Source organism: Sminthopsis crassicaudata, chromosome 5 (genome assembly GCF_048593235.1).
Source record: "Sminthopsis crassicaudata isolate SCR6 chromosome 5, ASM4859323v1, whole genome shotgun sequence".
Lineage (NCBI taxonomy): Eukaryota > Metazoa > Chordata > Mammalia > Dasyuromorphia > Dasyuridae > Sminthopsis > Sminthopsis crassicaudata.
In genome coordinates this window covers 172,516,261-172,537,865 of record NC_133621.1, presented here as the reverse complement: position 1 = coordinate 172,537,865, position 21,605 = coordinate 172,516,261, and the positions used below count along the sequence as shown (strand labels likewise).

Sequence of the window (21,605 nt, the reverse complement as noted above, 5' to 3'; positions counted from 1 at the left end):
AAAATGATTTTAATTGATAAAAAGTCTTGTTCTATAGATTCCTTTTCATGTCACTAAAACATCTTCAGGACAAATTCCACTAGCAAACAGGAAAAATGGTGATGAATTTATACTTCATTTCCATTTGCTACAACTTTGTTTTTTGAGGGCTTTTAATTTCATATCAATATGGAGTTAGGAATAATACATAAGTTCAAATCCAGCCTCAGACACTTAACTAACCTTGTGGTCCTAAGCAAGTCACTTGACTTGTTTAGCATAGTTTCCTCAACTGTAAAATGCAAATAATATTACCTCCCTTATTGGCTTGTTGTGAGGATAAAATGAGAATATGTTAAAAGAATCTAACATCTATGCAAAACCAGTCTTAATATAAATAATTGGAATTATATGTTGAATTGTAAGAGATTTGACAAAAACTTGTATAATACAAACAAAACATAGAGCCTGTAACACTAAGGAAACAATAGAAAAATGAACAGTTCCAAACCTAGAAGAAAAGAAGATTCATGGATATTAATATTGGACATCACAAAGGGGAAAGGAGTTCGAACTCCTATCTTAATAATTCCAAATCTAGCACTTCTCTTTTTTTTCTTTTATTAATTTTATAATTATACATTTTTTGACAGTATATATGCATGAGTAATTTTTTTATAACATTATCCCTTGTGTTCATTTTTCCAGATTTCCCCCTCCCTTCCTCTACTCCCTCCCCTAGATGACAGGCAATCCCATACATTTTACATATGTTACAGTATAACCTAGATATAATATATGTGTGTAAATCCAATTTTCTTGTTGCATGTTAAGTATTGGATTCCGAAGGTATAAGTAACCTGGGTAGATAGACAGTAGTGCTAATCAAATCTAGCACTTCTCTATCAAGCTGCCAAATTTTAACAAGTCAAAAATCTACAATAATCAAGATTGACAGTAGGTACACGCCATTGTATTTGTCAAATATTGCTTGTTTCTAGATAAAGTTTTTGAAAGCATTAAGATCTAAGAATAGAATCTAGAAGAGACTCTCTATGGGTGACACCCACATAAATTTAGGCCCAAATACATTGATAGGGAAGAATTGAATACATGGCTGATTCATGCAATTTGTTTGTGGGAATGAAGGGTTTTATGGTGTTAACTCAAGAAAAGTCATTACTACTAGGAACTATAGAATTTATCCTTAAAGCTTTCAGACTTACTGATCAAATTAAGTTGTGCAAGGAAAAGCTAGAGACAGTGTAATACATCATAGCAGGCTGTATGTATTTTGCCTACTGTATTTTAATACTTAGCAAAACATGATCTGATAACTCAAACTACATATCAAAAACTTACTGTGTTTTCAGACAAGTTATCCTATAGAATTCAAAAATAATATAAAGAATTCAATCAGTTAAATTTTTCTGGAATCAAAATAATTGGTACCCATCATCATCCAGAAAAAATGTTGATTCCCCAAAATTAGAGAGAGAACAACATTTAAAATAAGTATTACCAGGGCAGTTAGGTGGCTCAATGGATAGAGCACCAGTCCTGAAGTTAGGAGGACCTGAGTTCAAATTTGACCTCAGATACTTAACACTTCCTAACAGGGAACTGTGTGACCCTGGGCAAGTTACAACCCCAAATGCCTCAGCAAAAAAAAAAAAAAAAAAAAAAAAAGATAGATAAATAAGTATTATCCTCTCTCAATATTCAATCTCCCCAACTTACATGAAACAAAGCTTTCAAATGATAGGTAGCCAAACATGCAAGTTCTTACTACCAACCACCATGCTAAGTTGAATACATAAAGGCACAAGTACAAAACAAAACAGAACAAAATTATCAAACCCTGTTTTCTTGAAGCTCACAATCTAGTAAGGAGAAATCATGAAAATTATTATTATGCAAAAAAATAATCTCAAAGAGAAGGCACTAAGCTTTGGTAGGACTAAGAAAGAATGTGAAATGTGAAAGAATTCTGGAAAAATGTGACTCAACAGCTGAAACTTGAAGGAAGCCAAGAAAGCAACGAGTTAGAAATATATAAGGAAAGAGTTTCCAGGAATGGGGCCGGGTGGGAAAGGGAAACAGCCAATGAGAATACAAGTTATAGAGACATGGCTGAGAATATAAAAATAATGTGGGAACAGGATGAGATACATATATATCTGCTTTCTTGTCTCCTACTGGAGTAGTTATAAGAATGCTTTCAGAGAACCCATTAGAATGAATTGACTTCTAATGCTTTATTAAATATAAAAATAAAACAATGTTTTTAACTCACTTATGTAATAATCCATAGAAAAAGAAATATTGAAGTACAAGGAGCTTTGCATCAGAACTAATTTTATCTGAACCACACCAAAAAAGATAAGAAGCAGATAATAATAATAATAATAGCCCTGAATATAGTTTATGAAAAGTGGAACAAAAAGACCATCCATAGCTAAGATCTATATGAATTCAAATAATAATATATCAGCAGAGAAAGTGAATAATACAATGGATGAGACATGAGATTGTTTACAGAAATGAATGCGTTTATTATAGTGATGTAAAACCAGTCTTTACTACCTGAAATTATAGAAAGATCATCTGCAGAGACCTAGACTTATTGAAATGAAAGATACTGTGCTACATATTACTGAAGTCTATTACCTATTTACTAACTAGAAAGATCAAATGAAGTGATCAGAATGATACATCAAAATATTGTCCTTCACAAACTAGCAGATGATGATCAGCAGTTAAAGCACAAATTTTATGAAATTCTTTTAAAAAATCAACAAATTTTATCAGAACCAAAATATCAACACAGACAAAATTGTGACCTTCAATTGATTCCATATGAAAGTGATCCATAAAAAAATTGTTAGCAAAATGTCCTACACAAAGTAAATACTAAATAAAAGTTAGTTCCCTCTCTCCCACTTCCCTTTTGTCATATACTATAAAGTTGTCTATGAATCTTCTTTTCCTTTTTATTTTTCCATAGTTTCCTAGTGTTATAGATCCTATGTTTTGTTAATATTGTATAATCTTTCACCAAGACTCTTACAATTCAACTTATAATTTTAAATGTTTATATTAGTACTGGTATTGCATAAGTGTTTTTATAATTCAGGTTTGGTTTCAAAATACAAATAAGTATCTTAATGTGATACATATGTATAAATATGCATATATGCATGGATATATTCATAAATGCAACAAGATGTTTGTATTTGGATTCCTTAATTTGGAAACCACATTTAGAGAAATTCCATTTAAGATAGATAAAAACAAATCTAAAGCTAGGCAGTACTATAATGGTCTTAAATTATCTCCCTGAAAGTAACAAATTGGGAAAATATTTTTAAAAACAAAGGTTCCGACAAAGGTCTCATTTCCAAAATATATAGAGAACTGACCCTAATTTATAAGAAACCGAACCATTCTCCAATTGATAAATGGTCAAAGGATATGAACAGACAGTTCTCAGAGGAAGAAATTGAAACTATTTCCACTCACATGAAAGAGTGTTCCAAATCACTACTGATCAGAGAAATGCAAATTAAGACCACTCTGAGATACCACTACACACCTGTCAGATTGGCTAAGATGACAGGAACAAATAATGATAAATGTTGGAGGGGATATGGGGAAATTGGGACACTAATACATTGCTGGTGGAGTTGCGAAAGAATCCAGCCATTCTGGAGAGCAATCTGGAATTATGCCCAAAAAGTTATCAAACTGTGCATACCCTTTGACCCAGCAGCGCTACTGCTGGGATTATATCCCAAAGAAATACTAAAGAGCGGAAAGAGACATATATGTGCCAAAATGTTTGTGGCAGCTCTTTTTGTTGTAGCTAGAAACTGGAAGATGAATGGATGTCCATCAGTTGGAGAATGGTTGGGTAAATTGTGGTATATGAAGGTTATGGAATATTATTGCTCTGTAAGAAATGACCAACAGGAGGAATACAGAGAGGCCTGGAGAGACTTGAATCAACTGATGCTGAGTGAAATGAGCAGAACCAGAAGATCACTGTACACTTCAACAACAATACTGTATGAGGATGTATTCTGATGGAAGTGGAAATCTTCAACATAAAGAAAAACCAACTCACTTCCAGTTGATCAATGATGGACAGAGGTAGCTACACCCAGAGAAGAAACACTGGGAAGTGAATGTAAATTGTTAGCACTAATATCTGTCTGCCCAGGTTGCATGTACCTTCGGATTCTAATGTTTATTGTGCAACAAGAAAATGATATTCACACACATGTATTGTACCTAGACTATATTGTAACACATGTAAAATGTATGGTATTGCCTGTCATCGGGGGGAGGGAATAGAGGGAGGGGGGGTAATTTGGAAAAATGAATACAAGGGATAATATTATAAAAATATATATATAATAAAAAATTATAAAAAAAATTATCTCCCTGAAAAATGCCAAATTTAATACGAATTGTCTTGATATTATTGTATTGGTGGCATGTTTTAAATAGAAAACAGTTTTCTATGGCCAAGTACTCTAACATTCCCACTCTTCATATATTTGCCATATATAAATAAAACTAGTATAGACTTGAGACAAAGACTTTATAAAAATAAACAATGGTACTATATATGTTATAGTGCTTTTGGACAGTTTAATCAATAATTATAGAAATGATAATAAGTTGCTTTTGATATGCCCTGGGAATTTTTGGCACACAATTATTTTGTTCCTTGGCCAATTTTTAAAATGTATTTGTAGATTTTTAATGTAATACTAGCATAGACTTTTTATTATTTATAAAAATCCAATCATCTTGGTCTTTATAAGTGACCTCTCAAGTCCAAAGCATGTCTCCACTTCATTTCCTAGCCAATAACTCCAATAATACCACTTAATCTCTAGCTATCAATCTATTAGAACATCGCATTCTCCTTCTAGGACTATTTTGGCCCTGAGAACACCTTTACTTTATCTTGCAGGCAGTTGGGTGGCACCATGAATAGAGCACTAGGCTGAGAGTCAGGAATATCTGAATTTAAATCCAGTCTAGTTGTCTGAGTCTAAGTAAGTCACTCTAGTGCTTAGCACAAGGCCTGGTGTTTATAAGCACTTAATAGATTATGTATCTATCTATCATCTATCTCTCTATCTATCTGTCTATCTTTCCATCAATCTATTCAGAAAGGCCACTGGCATTTTCATCCTTTGGGAATAAATATGTCATGTCTTCAGTTAAAAAAGATAGGATTAGGCTGACATCTGAAGAGAAGCTGGCAAAGTGCCATGGAATCAATTCATGCCCCACTGTGAAGAGGAGTTTGTACCAATATTAATGCATCTTATCCAGTTTCACCACTTTCTAGTTTGCCAGATAACCAAAAGTTTCAGTACTGCCCTTGATTTAACAGTTCAGCTCTTAATATGTTGAGAATATGTATGCATCTGTTTAATGTTTGAGCCAACTTAATTTTTTGTGCTGGATTTTTTGCAGTCATAAAGATAACCCCCAAAATTCTATTATTTTCCTTCAGAGAATTCTTTCTTAACTATGATTTCTTTATATTTTGTATATTTCTCAAGGCCTTTTGTATATTTTGAATTCTTAAAATTTTGCTTTTAATTGCCAATGAAATCCAGAATTTCTGATATTCTTTGAATTTATATATTTCTTTCCACATGATACTTTTTCAAATCAAAATTTCCAGGATCCTTCCAACTAATACCTTAAAAGTCTCTGTGATTTAAAAAATCATCAATGAAGTCAATTGTAAAGTTATGAGCTTATTATAGTTTTAAAATATTCTGAGCAAAAAGAATGATACCACTAGCTAGAAAAAGTTAGAAAATACTTGCTGTAACAAAACACTATTAGAACCTAAGATTCTTTCCAACTTAGAAGTAACTTCCAAAAGATCAGAAAAAGATAGCATCCTTTTATTCTTTGATGTCCCAAATCATAAGGCCATAAGACAAATATGTTCCATATCCTGGAAAAAGAAATGTTCAGTTTTGTGAGCCAGGATATTCCTTTATATCTCAGATGTCATTAATGGATGTTAGGTAAGAAAATTCAATATTTATACTCTAAGTTTTACAGATTTTGTAGATTTTCTGTGGAGGATCGGTAGAAAGGCAGGGATGTAAATTAAACAAGGTAAAAAGGCATGGATGAGTTCTGATCTACACCAGTGAAGGGAAAACCCAAATTCATGACATTATAGACTTATATAAGTAGTAAAGTAAGTTTTATAATCAATAAAGCAGCTATTTCATTTTATCTAACGGCAAGCATCATCTTTTAAGATTTGTGTGACTTGGTAAGACACAAAAAATTTAGAAAATCTCAATCATAAGACAGTAGGAAAAAAGTGTACTTGCTATTTTCCTATATTCTCTTCACAATTTGTTAATAACCATTCAAGGTCTATTCAGTGAACATCAGCTATGCAGCTGTTCATCTTTCTATTTAACAATGAAATGGACAGCTGCTACTTTGCAATACATAATATTTACAAAACTAGAGGATTACAACCAAAAGGCTATCTAATTAATTTCACATGTTTTTTTTTCTCTTTTTTCCCTGCAATAAGTAGCGGGTGTCTGAGAAATAGGCTCAGTTTACAATCTTAAGCATATAATATCAGACATAAAAAATACAATATAAAAAGAGGACTGTTGCCATGAAATACAGTTAAATTTATTCTTGTCTCATACATGCAGCATAATAATTTCATTTTATTAATTAAAATACTCACTCCTGATTTTTTTCTGCCATTTCATTTCATTGTAAAGATCTTCTGTCTGTTGGAAAAAGTCATTCACTTTGCTTCCTTGTTCATCCCTTTCAGTCATGTTGAAAACACGACTTTTGGATTCTCGAGTAAGATATTCACATATATTTGGAACAGGGAAAACAATCTGTTCCATAGTTCTATCATGACGAACAATCTGAAATATAAATTTGTGGTATCCTTAGATTTCTAAGCATTTGAATCTAAGTCTACTTTTTTTTCTTTTAGCATGAGTATATATATGATATAGAATATGAAACTGAAGAATTCATTTAAATGAAATATGTGCCTGATGTTTAATGCTTTCCCAAAAATAATAAGAATTAATACTTTTTATCTTTTTGAATTAAAGTTGTTTTGACAAACCCATAGTTACAGTTTCTGACTCAATGTATTAAAAGGACTTCTTTAAAAACAAAAGATTAGGAGGAAACAGAATGATGTTTAGAAAAAAGAGACAGTTGAAGATTTTCAACAAGTTAAACATCCAACAATAATTTCACTGAGAATTCTTGATAGAATCCTGATAACTTTTGGGAAAGAGGAAACTTTATGATGCCTCTACTATACTTGGAAAATTTGGATATTTTACATTATGAATTTTCATATTTTTATATTTAGAACTATGTAGTTAGCCTCCAATTCTCGTATATATTTACTATAGTCTCTAGATGAATTCTACAGATTGCAAAAGAAAAAAGAAAAAGAAAAGAAAAGAAAAAGAATTGGAATTTTGTTTCAATAGTATACTCCAAAAAAACACTTGTTAAGTACTCTTAACATAAAAACTTTTTTCAAAGTGTGGCTTATACTAATCAATGAAGAATTCTACCCAAAAGATCAAAATAGAAAAATTTTTGGATTTAATTAAAAATTGTGTTTTGATGTAGTATTCCAATAAATAAATATGGCTTTCCAGATATTATAGCATTGAAATTTGATTTTATATTAAATTTATTTTCATATTAGTCTGATCATTCCTATTAGTTTGTTGTCTTTGATGGCAGTGACCTTATATATATATATATATAAGCATACATATATATGTATGTATGTAGATTCAAGGAACTAGGTAAAATAAAACATTTAGATAAGAAATGAGTTTACAGTCTAATAAGAAGGTAAGAAACAAATATTCCAATCTTCCTTAAAAAAGAATGGTATGAAATAAATAAGATAATTTATATGGTGTGTTATGAGTTTCTAAGACATGTATTATATCTCTCATTATTTAAAGAAATTCATATATTGTTGTATTCTTTGCATAGCATAAATTCAGACACACATATGTAAACTATGACCTTATTACTCTTGACTTCCCTAAGTGGGAATCAGATCATTCAGGCAGAGACCAAGCTAAAGCTCTTGAAATGTACATGTAGACATTTTGGTGATAACAATATTTCAGGGTCATTCTTCATCCTTTTAAAGGGGAAGGGATGTTTTCGTGTATTACAGAAGAACTTTTGAAAGGCTAGAATGTTGGACCAAAAACAAAAATTTGACAGAGATAAATGCAAAGTTTCAAGTTTAATTTTTTAAAAAATTTAATTGTTCAAACACAGAATTGAAGATAGTTTATTTGATATCAATTCATGCGAAAAAGATTTTAGGATTTTAGTTGATTACAAGCTCTGCTTTTGCTATATGACTATCACAATCTTAGTCTGCATCAATAAAACAGAACTGAATAATTTCACAAGAAATAATGAATCCATTATGCCTATAATGTCTGGAATGTTATATTCTCTTAATGGGATTTGTATCACAATATATTAACAAACTAGAGAACATAAGGGAGCAAGAGACCAGAATGAGGGAAAAGTCTGAAAATTTTATCATAAGTAATGGTTGTTTAGTGAAGGTGTTTAGCATAAGCTCATGATAAAGGGAGAAAATATTCATAAGTTTCCAATATTTAAAGGGCTATAATGGGAGTAAACATTGTATATTAATTTTCATATAGATCAATGAAGAACAGTTTCAGGGAAGCAAGTTTCTGCTCAGCATAAATAATTTTCTAATAATTATAGTGGCCCCAAAATGAAATGCTTCAAATAGGGAATTCCTCATCATTGAAAGCAATCAAGCTCTGGAAAAATAGTTTGGAAAATAGAGTCAGTAATTGTACTGAGTTGCCAGTTTCTTTCAAATGAAAAAGTTAAATATAGATACTAAGATTCTATCATCTGTAGTTAAAAGACTATATTTCATTGATTCAGAATAATTTTCCTTTAGATAGTTTAGATAAATACTATTTCCAAAGGTGTGAAAATTAGTTAAGAAAGTATTATACATTGGACTAGAAGATCCCTAGTATTCTAAGTCTGAAAATGTGTGAATCTTAGCATTTGGGATATGGCATATGGATAACTGAATATTTTTTTTTTGATGAAGATAAAACTTTCTCTTTTTGCAAGTCAAAATGGAAACATTTTTCGTTTTTTTTGGGGGGGGGATCTGGAATGCAAAACGTTCTTATTTTTCAAAAAGCTCTGAATCTTGGACTTTTTCAATGAAAAAGATATTCTAAATTCCAATTGTCTTGCTTCCAGGAAGAAAGGCAAGCTATTCCTCTTTTCCTAGAACTTTGCTACCAAAAAATAAGTGATCCCAAGTATACCCGCCCTCCTCCTAAAAAAAAAAAAAAAAAAAAAAAAAAAAAAGGCATTTACTACATGGATAATAAGGAGAAGTAAATGATTCTTTTTCATCTTTGGAAAATTCATGTGAAAAAAGCACTGCTTTGGGAGTTAGGACGCTTGGTTTCAAATTCAAGCATTATTAGTTCTCCCTTTGACCTGAAGGCAATTTACCTTTCACAGATGTATCTTAGTTTCTTCATTTGTCAAATAAGTGGGTTGTTCAAAATGATCTCTAAGGCACCATTTATATCTTAATCCTACAAATTACAATGCCTCATATCATGCACACAAAAATAAGCACTGAAATGAATAAATGTATGGATATAAATTAAGAATAACAAATAACCATTGCTCTCTTCACTTTTGTCTAATTAACTTTGCTAACTGATATCAAAATGATAGCTTAGTAACTTTAAAATCATGTTTCTCACAGTACATCTTATATTGTATTGACTTCATACCTTCTTTACTTCCACCTTTAAATGTCTGACAACATGAAGATAGGGTAAGGTAAGCCTGGATATTGGATATTGAACACTGAAATGGTTCAGTTGGCCCAAGTTCATGACACTATCTAGAAATATTGTTGGTCTTTCTCTGTTTTGCTCACCTTAAATATTTATTTGTAAAATCCTCAAATTTTAATTTAACAAGCTTTTTGCAATTAAAAAAGGAATCACTTTAATTAATGTTTATAATGATTCTTTTAAATATTATTGCTCTGCCATCACTTTTCTAGTTTATAACATTAAGGGCTAGGAAAAAAAAATCTTTGCTTTTAGAAGTCTGTATTCCTACTTCCCATATATCAATCCCATAGACTTTTCTAATATAGGCATAACAAGCTAAATCACTAAATTCTGTCTAATTTTCCTAGAAATATTTGACTACAATTAAAAATAAAATTGTACATATCGCAGTTATCCTTATCCAATAAACAATAATACATTACTTCAATTTGCGCTGTATGGTTAGCATAATATTTCAAAGCTTCATCTCCTTCCTCTGGATCAGACCCTGGTTTAAGCATCTGCTGTAATGCTTTATTATGGCGAGCCAGCTAGAAAAAAATGAAAAAGAGTAAGTTTACTTCTTCAGACTTACAGTGGTAATTGTTGAAGCATCTTTTTTAAAAATTTATTTTATTATAGTTTTTTATTTACAAAACATATGCATGTGTAATTTTTCAGCACTGACCCTTGCAAAACCTTCTTTTCCAAATTTTTCCCTCCTCCCCACCTCCTCCCCCAGATGGCAGGTAGTTCATACATGTTAAATACGTTAAAATATATGTTAAATCCAATATATGTATTCATAATTATACAGTTATCTTGCTGCACAAGAAAAATCAGATCTAGAAAGAAAAAAAAAACCTGTGAAGGAAAACAAAAATGCAAGTAAACAATAACAAAGAGTGAAAATGCTATGTTGTGGTCCACACTCAGTTTCTATAGTCCTCTTTCTGGGTGTAGATGACTCTCTATCACTGAACAATTGGAACTGGTTTGAATCATCTCATTGTTGAGATGCCAAGTCCATCAGAATTGATCATCATATAATCTTGTTGTTGCCGTGTATAATGATCTCCTGGTTCTGCTCATTTCACTCAGCATCAGTTCATGTAAGTCTCTTCAAGCCTCTCTAAAATCATTCTGCTGGTCATTTCTTACAGAACAATAATATTCCGTAACATTCATATACCATAATTTTCCCAACCATTCTCCAATTGATGGACATCCATTCATTTTCCACTATTAAGCCATTACAAAAAGGGCTGCCACAAATATTTTGGCACACACAGGTCCCTTTCCGGCCTTTAAGATCTCTTTGGGATATAAGCCCAGTAGTAACACTGCTGGATCCAAAGGTATGCACAATTTGATAACTTTTTGAGCATAGTTCCAAATTGCTCTCCAGAATGGTTGGATCCATTCACAGTTCTACCAACAATGTATTAGTGTCCCAATTTTCCCACATACCCTCCAACATTCATCATCATTTTTTCCTGTCATCTTAGCCAATCTGAGAGGTGTGTAGTGGTATCTCAGAGTTGTCTTAATTTGCATTTCTCTGATCAATAGTGATTTGGAGCACCTTTTCATATGACTAGAAATAGTTTCAATTTCTTCATCTGAAAATTATCTGTTCATACCTTTTGACCATTTATCAATTGGAGAATGGCTCAATTTCTTATAAATTTGATTTGATTATCTATATATTTTAGAAATGAGGCCTTTATCAGAACCTTTGAATGCAAAAATCTTTTCCCAATTTATGAAGCATATTCTTTTTAAAAAAATTTGTTGCCTTAGTGTATGATTACTATCTCTAGCAACCTATTTCTTCCTGAAAAAAGTCAACAAATTATAAAACAGCTACACTTAAACTCTTAATGTGATCATGAAATATATAAACATTTCATTATATGTTTTCCAGTATCTTTACCAATTTTTTTCAGCTACTAGTATTAGCAATCTTTTCTTTTTTGGCTCATTTTTCATAATATTTTTATTCACAGTGTTACAATTATGGTAACACTGTTCTCTTGGTTCTGCTATTTCTTTTTGCCTCATAGAAAGCTTTCCAAAGTTTTTAATTCTTTTTTCTCTATTTTGTATTGAACAATAATATTCCCTTACATCCATATACCATTACATTAATATACCACAATTCATTTAGCCATTCTCATATTTGTTTCCAGTTCTTTTCTATTAATATTTTGGTAAATACTTTATTGAATCTTTATTCCTGTATTAGATCTCTTTCAAATATATTCCCAGGAAGAGGATCACAGGATGATGAACTATATTTTTCAGGTTATATTTTCAAATTAACTTTCCAATTTATACATGTATCCATATAGTTCTTGAGGTTTGACGTAAATTACAATGCTAATAAACTCATCATATCATGCTTTTTGTGATTGTTTTTACTGGGGAAGTTAGGTAGCACAATAGATAAGAGTACTGGGCTTGATGTTAGGAAGACCTCTTTCTGAGTTCAAATTTAGCCTCAAATACTTAACTAGTTGTGTGATCTTAACCCTGTTCCCTCAGTTTCTTCAGCTGCAAAAAGAGGTGAAAGAAATAGCTTTTTGAAGAAAATTCCAAATGGGGTCACAAAGAGTTAGACATGACTGAAGAATGGATGAATAACAAAAATTGCACTTTTACCAACTCATCATATCATGTTTTTATATAAAACAAAATATGCACATCTGAAATATGCAAAAATGAGATCTTAAAAACCAACAAATTTGAATAAATGAGTCTTTCATCTTAATGAAAGTATATTTATTTTTTTCACTGGAAAAAAAGGAAAAAAGTAATGGTACTTATTTCTTTTAATGGGGTAGTACTGCTGAAGTAGACAGGGGACCTCTCTGAGCTACCCTATCAGCCAAAATTCTTGCTGCCTTTCCTAATCTGGGTTTAACTCTTTTGAGAGATAATTTCTTCTCCAAAGTGTTACTAGCTCCTAAGATTATAAACCCAGATAGCTCTCTGATCTTTAACAATTCACAGATAAATAGAAATAGGATCCCCTACTAAGCATTTTTTCTCTTTCAAAAAAGCATAAAAATGAGGCATCAGGAAAGATAATGAGAAAAGCCTCCCAAATTAGGAATGAGAAATTCTCTAGTTTTGAGGGACTTAGGAAAGCCAGGTGACCCTGAGTAGGTAATCTTCTTACTTATTGTAAAATGTAGATTATAATAGTGTCTTTTTCACAGGGCTATTTTTGAGGATTAATTGAAATAATATTAAAGTGAATTGGAAATTTTAAAGTACTAAATATTACCTAATAGCTATCTGAAATATTCTAGTGCGAAAACCAATAACAAACATTTCCTAATTATAACTTGCTTTAAGTGAGCAGAGGCAAATAGCCAAAGTAGATCAACAGTATTAAGATTTGCTTGCCAATGATCTACATAGGGTATTTGACCTTGATGAAGATGGAAAAGTGCTTATTTTTAAAGAACATTTTCCACTTGAGTAGCCCTACTTATTTTTCCTTTCTATACATTTGTACAGTCTCTGTTATACTGTGCAAGCTTTCTCTACTATATGCTGTAGTTGTAAAGAGTTAGAAAAGGAGAGAAAGATGACTTTTACCCAAAATATACAATTTTATTTACTAATTATCAACTGCCCATGGATCTGTATATGTGTGGGTACATAATTCAAAATACACAATTGAGAATTATGCACGGTAGATGCTAGACATGTAATTATATAATAATACATGTGAATATATATATTGTATATATGAAAACTCAATAAAAGTCAATAATAGGGGGCAGCTAGGTGGTTCAGTGGATAGAACACCAGCCTTGAATTCAGGAGGACCCAAGTTCAAATCTGGTCTCAGACACTTAACACTTCCTAGCTGTGTGACCCTGGGGCAAGTCACTTAACCCCAGCCTCAGGAAAAAAAAAGTCAATAATATGACATGCAAACTAATGGGAAGGTTTTATATATATATATATATATATATATATATATACACACACACACACACATATATATACACACACATATATATATACACACACACATATATATACACACACATATATATATACACACACACATATACATGCATATCTGTGTTTATATGATCAGACATTTTTTGGAAGATGAATATGGCTGTGAAGAAATATTGTAGAAGGGAGAGACTAAAAGTGAGATCAATTAGGAGACTATCTCCTATATCCCAAATGAAAGTTGATGAGGGCCTAACCTAGGGTATTGCCTATATAAATAAGAGTATAACAATAAGACTGGATATGAAAGTTAGGGGGGAAAGTTAAAGATAAAGATACGAATGTGAATTGTGTTTGAATAAAAGATAATAAAGATGTTCAATGAATAAAGATTTTGTTGAAATATTCCAATCTCTCCTATCCTCTGATTCATCCTCTACATAACTGCCACAGTCTCTCTAAAGCAAGTTTGATCTAGTCATGTGCATATTATATGTGTAACTACTCTGTAGCTGTTTTAAATGAATGTTTATTTATGTACATGTGTACATATAAATGCATATGTGTATATATATATATATATATACCTATATATAGGGATAAATACAATATATACCTACGTATGGATATATAAATATATACATATATATACACACATGCTACATATTTTACATGAATTGCTATGTAGAGATACTTGTTAAATGTTTATTATTATGTGTAATGTTCAGTACCTAATGTATTTTATACACATACATATTCACAAAGATATAGATGCCTAAGCAGTTGATAGCTAGTAAATACAACTTTGTGTGTTGGGTAAATGTTATTTTCTCTTCCTTCCTCAAACTTGATCAGCTAGAGCACACTGTAGAAAGTACTTGCAAAATGAATCAGGAACAAAGCGGTAATGCACAGAGAATTCCAAGGGAAACAAATAGCTTCATGCTAATGAAAAGTGCCATTCCATTACACGGAACATTCAATGGTTTCCTATTACCTCTAAAATGGAGGTTCTAAACATTTTTTTGTATCATGGATCCCTTTGGGAATCTGGTGAAGCCTGTAGGTTCCTTTTCAAATAATGTCATTAAGTGCATAAAATAAAGAAGATTACAAAGGAAATTTATTATATTGAAATACAACTAAAATATTCTTATAAGTTAATAGGCCTATGTTAACAAGAATTTCTCTAGGATAAAATATAGATTTTTCAGGCTAACATTTGAAGTCCTTTCCAGGTGGATGCAGCCTTTAGCTTCTGGAGCATTGCACATCACCTGCTTTCATATGCTACATTCCAGCTAAACTGACTTACTTGCTCATCCTGAACTTGGCTGCCATCTCTTTCCTCTGTGCCTTTGCCCAGAACTCTAACTTCATGTCTGACTGGACTTCACCCTCCCCTCTGCCTCTTACAATCTCTAGCATCTTTCACAGTTCAGCTCAAGTGCCATATCCTTTACTGATCATCCCAGTTGTTAAGTGCTATTTTCCCTCCAATTATCATATATTACATATGTGTACATATTATATTCCTCCAGCAGAATACAAACTCCTTGAGTGCAAGGGAGTTGCTTTCTATTTTGCTTTTCTCTGAACTATAGAACTATAGTTCCTAGAATTATATCTTATAAATAAGAAACTCTCAATAGAAGCACTCCTGAAGACATTCAAAAGAATAAGTACAAAGTTTTATTTTAAATATTATTGAGGACTTTAGAATTTGTTTAGAAATAGTTACTTCCTAACTATTACTCTCCAGAATCTTTATTTATGAAAACACAGATTGTGCCTGTGACATTTTGTACCCAAAGTCTGCCACTTCTTTAGCAAGAAGAGGAAAGGATGTTTCCTCATATCTTCTTTAAAAAAAAAGGGGGGGGGGCTAGTCATTGTATTTAACCTAAGTTCAGAAGCCTTTTAATGCTTTTTTTAAAAAATTATCATAGTTATCATTTTTGTTATTCTCTTAATTCTGTTCTCTTCACCTATGCAAATAGTATTTAATTTCAAAAGATATATTTCAAAATGTTTTGAATAATAATAGTATAATTGAAATATGCATTAGTTTGTTGTTGTTGTTATAATATTGATTTCATTAACACAGAGAACTGCCCATGAGAAAACCCTCTACCAAAGGAAATTAGCCATTGTTCCATAATATGGTCTTAGTTTTCTGAAATTCTGAGAAGTTAAGGCTCATGGTAAGAGTCAGTATTTGTCAGAGTAAGAACTAAACCCACGTTTGCTTGTATCTGAGGCTTTCTATTCATTTTCCATGCTATCTCTCAAAATAATACATAGCTTTTTTTGTGTCTGATATTCTCTATCCCTTATTCCATACTCTCTCAAAATATATTCATAGCCTTCTAAAGCTGATGGAGACCACACTGGTTTAAAAAGAAAATTGTGATGACATTCAGATTAGTCTCATTATCTTGTAGCAAATGTATCATTTTGACAAAAATCACTTCAATGTTTATATTTGTGTACATATGACTTTGGTCAAGTCATTTAATTTAGAGCCTTTTTCTTCTTTCTGGCTCTTTGAAAGGGGAACAAATCAAAGAAGTATGGTCAGGTAATGAAAAGAATACAATTACCATTGAGAAATTAATATTTCTCACAACTTTGTAAGCAAAAGTATAAACAAAATTGGTATCTTATAGATGAACTGCAAAACAACTTTGTTCCTTAGGGATTTTGAAATCAGAGGACTGAGTATCAAACTAATTGCTTCCATATTCTAACTCGTTTCTACACAGCACAATTTTCAGCAATCAAGATACGCATATATGTTAGATATCATATAATGTTTAAAACTTTAAAGAGTATATTTCTACATAGGATATTTCAACTAGAATGATCTAGTTCTTTTATACTAAAGAAAAAAAAATACGGTTACTAAAGGAGGAATCTTTGATGCAGGCATACTGTTCACCTGTAAATTGCCATTTATCCTTCTTTACACTATACTATGTAAAAAAATTACATAATAGCAATACTTAAAGAAAGTAATAGCACTATTACCAGTCTCCTCTTTGCAATTCAAAGTTGAAATTATTTGGGAAGTTATAGCAATGCAAAAATGGCATGTCTATGGAGAGTGGTCAGAGTGAGAAATTCAATTTAAACCTTAATTAAAAACTGACAAGCAATTAATGAAGATACTCAATGATAGGCATCCTATGAAACCTAACCCTATTACTTAAAATGACCCTAATAACTGTACTTGGAATTAATGGCACTCACTTCAAGACATGATCTAGAAGACTAACCAACAAAAAGTTTCAAAAATCAATTTTAGCAGTAATGAGAGACTGAACTAAGAATACAATGTATGTTAAAATTAAGAAATTTATGGAAAAATTCTAAATGTTGGAAAATCTTGTCATCTCCACGATTATTATCATTATAATCTGTATTATAAATAAGCAAAACTGAATCAGTGAGAATTTATTGAAACATTATTATATGCTACTCACTGTGAAAAGGTCTGGAAAAAAAAAAGAAAGGCAAAAACAGTCCTTGCCTTCAAGGTAAAGACTCATAATTTAATGAGGGAAGCAACACACACACACACACACACTTACACATATACACACACACACACACACACACACACACAAAGTTTGCATGAATATATGTATATAGATAAAGAATACTCTGGTTTCTCTTCAGATCGAATAAATTTTTCGCCTTTTACAGATAAATATTTATTCAGATAAATCGGAGGTAATCTCGAAGGAAAGGCAATAATGATGAAGGGTACAAGTCAAGGCTTCTTGCAGAAGGTAGAATTTTAGCTGAGATTTGAAAGTAGCCAAGGAAGCCAGGAGATAAAGATATTAAAAGGGAGAGGATTCTGTTAAAAAGTATAGAGTCAGGAAATTCGTTATCTTATGGAAGATAATAGCGTATGCAGACATTAGCATGGTGTAAAAAGAGTTAGGTGGGAAGAGGCCAGGTTTTAACAGTTGATTCTAGAGATATTGGAGATACACTGAAATATATGGAGTATATGGTATGTCAGGGTCAGTTATACATTTAGGATGATTACTTTAGCCAAATGAGGGGAAGGTAGACTGGAGAAGTGAAAAACTTAGGACAGGTAGTTCAATCAGAAGGCCATTACAATATCCCTAATATAAGATGATGAGAGCCTGCACTGTGGTGATGGCTATTTCAGAAGAGAGGTTTTACAAATGCAGAATTAACAGGACTTGACAACAAATTGGATACAGTGGGGTAAAAGTGAGCAAACTAGAATAACACATGTGTTTCAAGCTTGGAGAGCTGGGAATATAGCAATGCTCTTAGTAATAAAATGGAAAATCAGAAGAGGGAAGTTTAAAGGAAAAGACATTTCTGTTTTGGACATGTTGAATTTAATATGTTTATGGAATATCCAGTTTTAGATGTACAACAGATAAAAATGTGAGAATGAAGATCAAAGTAGAGATTAAAGCTAGATAAATAGTAATAAGAATCCATCTATGTAGAGATGATAATTTAATAAAGGCAACTAAGTGGTACAGTGGATATACTGCTATGCCTGGATTCAGAAAGATCAGCTACAGCCAAAGATACTAATTAGCTGCTTGACTGTGGATAAGACATTTAAACCCTACCTCAGTTTCCTCAATTGCAAAATGGGAATCATAATAGCACCTCCCTCATAGGATTGTTATGAAAATCTAATAAGATAATTATTTGTAAAACCATTAGCAAAATGCCTGGCACATAACAAATACTTAATAAATATTTTTCCTTTATTCCCTTCTTCTAATCCATGGGAATAACAAGATCATCAAGTGAGATAGCAAAGAGAAAAAGAAACAGGGCCCAGGACAGAACTTTGAAGGACATCTGTTGTTAAAGGGTGTGACATGGATGAAGATCCACAAAGGAGACTGAAAAAGAGTGGTCAGACAAGGAAGAGGAGTGGCAAGAGAAAACAATGGCAAGATAACCAAGAAATTAATATGAATAATAGCATTCATCTTTAAGTTTTCAAATAATTTTGTATATGTTAATTCATTATCATTAACTTATTATGCTCATTACACAAATGAAGAAAATCGGGCACCAAATGGTTAAGTGACTTGCCTAGGGTCACACAGCTAAAATAAATGTCTAAACTTGGGACAATCAATTCTGACTCCCAAGTCCTTGGCTCTGTCCACTGAAAAAGCATTGCCCTCAAAGAAACACACCAATTCAATAAGCCATATATTAAGAGCCTGCTGTACGAGAGGTGTACCATGCTAGTCAATACAAAAACAAAAGTGAAATGCCCCTTCTTCTCAAAGACATTAATTTTATTGTCTTTCTATATCTTTTAGATATTATGCCCACAGAGACCGCATACTATAGCAGTTAAAGATCTGGTCTCAACTGGAGAGATTTACATGAACTGACACTAAGTGAAATGAGACAAAAAGGCAGACAAAAGTTAAATAATTTGCCTTTTAAGAATCTAAGGTCACATTTGAACCCAGTTCTCCTTAACTCCAGGCTCAACATCAATCCCCTGAGCCATCTATCTCTTCCTAAGACTTCTATTTAAGGTGGTCTCTCAGGACATATCCTCATTTCTCTCGAGGCGGATTCAAGACTTTCCCTATGAACCTCTCTCCCCCTTCAGAGTATCTCTAAGCTCTTTGAGGATGAAGAGTTATTCTTTCTAATCACATTTTTATTTCTAGTGTTCAGTACAGTGCTGTAACAGTAAGTTCTTAATAAATGTTCACTAAGTTGATATATATGTATGTAACATGTACACAAATATGTACATATAAACTTGCATGTATATACATGCAAATTCTAAAGATATCTTTGACTATATATTCATATTAAAAGAAAACTATTTCAAAATGTTATCTATAACACATACATAATATGCACAACAGGAGATATTTCATCAGTCTTGGATGATGAATATTATCCAATACAATATTTTGTATTGGATACAAATACAAATCTTTCTGTAGCAATGCCAATCTCCTTCTACTCTACAATTTACAATCTTAAGGAGTTACCAGGGCTACTGAGAGGTTAATTCACTAACCAAAGTAAAATTGTCAATATATGGCAGAGATGAAATCTGAAATTTGTCACATCTTCCTGACTCTTTATCTGCTACCTCTCTTCGCCTCTTTAGGTAGCCATTAGTATCAATGTCTGTATCAATCTGCATATAGGCAGGTGGAATGATGGGTAGAGCGCTTATCTCAAAGTCAGGCAGACATGGATTCAAGGTCTATCCATGACACATTGACTCTGTGATACTGTATAGCCTCTCTCTAAGACTTAAGATTCAGAGCAGATGTCAACTTTCTTTGCAAAGGGAGCATCTTCACCAAGAATACAGATAACAATAAAATCATAGATTTGACTTAACGGGTTATATAGTATATATTTGTGAATGTGAATATTTATGTCACATATAAACACACAAATCTGAATTTATGACAGCACTAATTAATTTTGAATTGATATATCTGCTGATTTATTCAAATATAGATGAGCAGATCAATTTTAACATTTGAGCCAGCCTTCTCTTAGCAAATTATTCAATTTTCTTCTTAATTACTGGGATTTTAGAGCATATTTCAAATGTAGTCCTAAATTCGCACCTGTGGATAAATCTAGAGTTGATGATAAAAAACAAAAAACCATTGGTGAGTTGCCATCTTTGGTCTGAATTAATGCCTGACTTGAAAAAGCATGAGACAAATTGCAAATAGCTATAATAAGTTCTAAAAGAGTCAATCCTAAGGGTTGTTCATGAGAATTACAGTGAAAGGAGTTTCTAAACCTCTAATGCAATGGCAATTTCATTCATTGTCACAATTTTATATATCATCTTTATATAGATAAATTCCAAATTTAGATCTCCAGCTCTGAGATTGAGACCCACATCTTAAAAAGTTTATAGGATCTGTTCACTTGGATGTCTAATTGATTGTACAAATTCATGTCTAAAAAAGTTGTTTATTCATTTCCTCACTACAGTGCCTGGCACATAGTAGGTGCTTAATAAATGTTTATTGACTGACTCGAAACTCTACTTCTTATTCTGACTTGGCTATTTCTGTCAAGGAAAATCTCTCATTTTCACAATATTGGTAATCTTTGATTTTTTCCTTTACCTTACATTACATAAACACTTAAGAAGTCCTGTGAATTCTGTCTCTGCAACATCTCCTATATTGTTATTATCCATTCTATTTTATTGAGTAGCAAGGTAACATACTGCCTAGTTCTTAAACTATGGATTGCAACCTCATATGGAATCTTATAACTAAATGTGGGGATCACAAAATTATGATTTATTATCAGTAAATGTTTGATTTGTATACCAATTTTCTATGCTTAAAACCCAGGAGCACATAAAAATTTCTCAAAGAGGTTTTGAGAGGAAAAAGTTCAAGGAGCCCTGGTGTAGTTAATAGAACACTTAACATGAAGTTAGGAAGACTTGTGTTCAAATATATCCTAAGTCACTTACTAATTGTGGGACTCTGGAAAAGTCTCCTTATTCTTGCTACCCGTAGAAGAGGTAATACTTTACCCACTGCCAGATAAAAAAAAAGACCTTCCTTCTTCCATTTTTTCCTCTTATAATTCCTCCTTTATTGCTTGCCATGATAACCTTTTTTATTCATAGATCTGGTTATACTATGTTTGCTC

The 21,605-nt window shown here is 31.9% G+C and overlaps 1 protein-coding gene across 2 annotated transcripts in view; it reads right to left on the bottom strand.

The window, feature by feature from the left end:
• ITPR2 (inositol 1,4,5-trisphosphate receptor type 2) overlaps window positions 1–21,605 on the bottom strand; it is a 507,042-nt gene that overhangs the window by 98,894 nt on the left and 386,543 nt on the right. For both annotated transcript variants that reach the window (XM_074268787.1, XM_074268789.1), the window contains exons 46-47: window positions 10,373–10,480; window positions 6,740–6,932 (exon numbers count right to left, since the gene is read on the bottom strand). In XM_074268787.1, coding sequence (XP_074124888.1) covers window positions 6,740–6,932; window positions 10,373–10,480 — 301 coding nt within the window. The remainder of the gene's footprint in view (window positions 1–6,739; window positions 6,933–10,372; window positions 10,481–21,605) is intronic.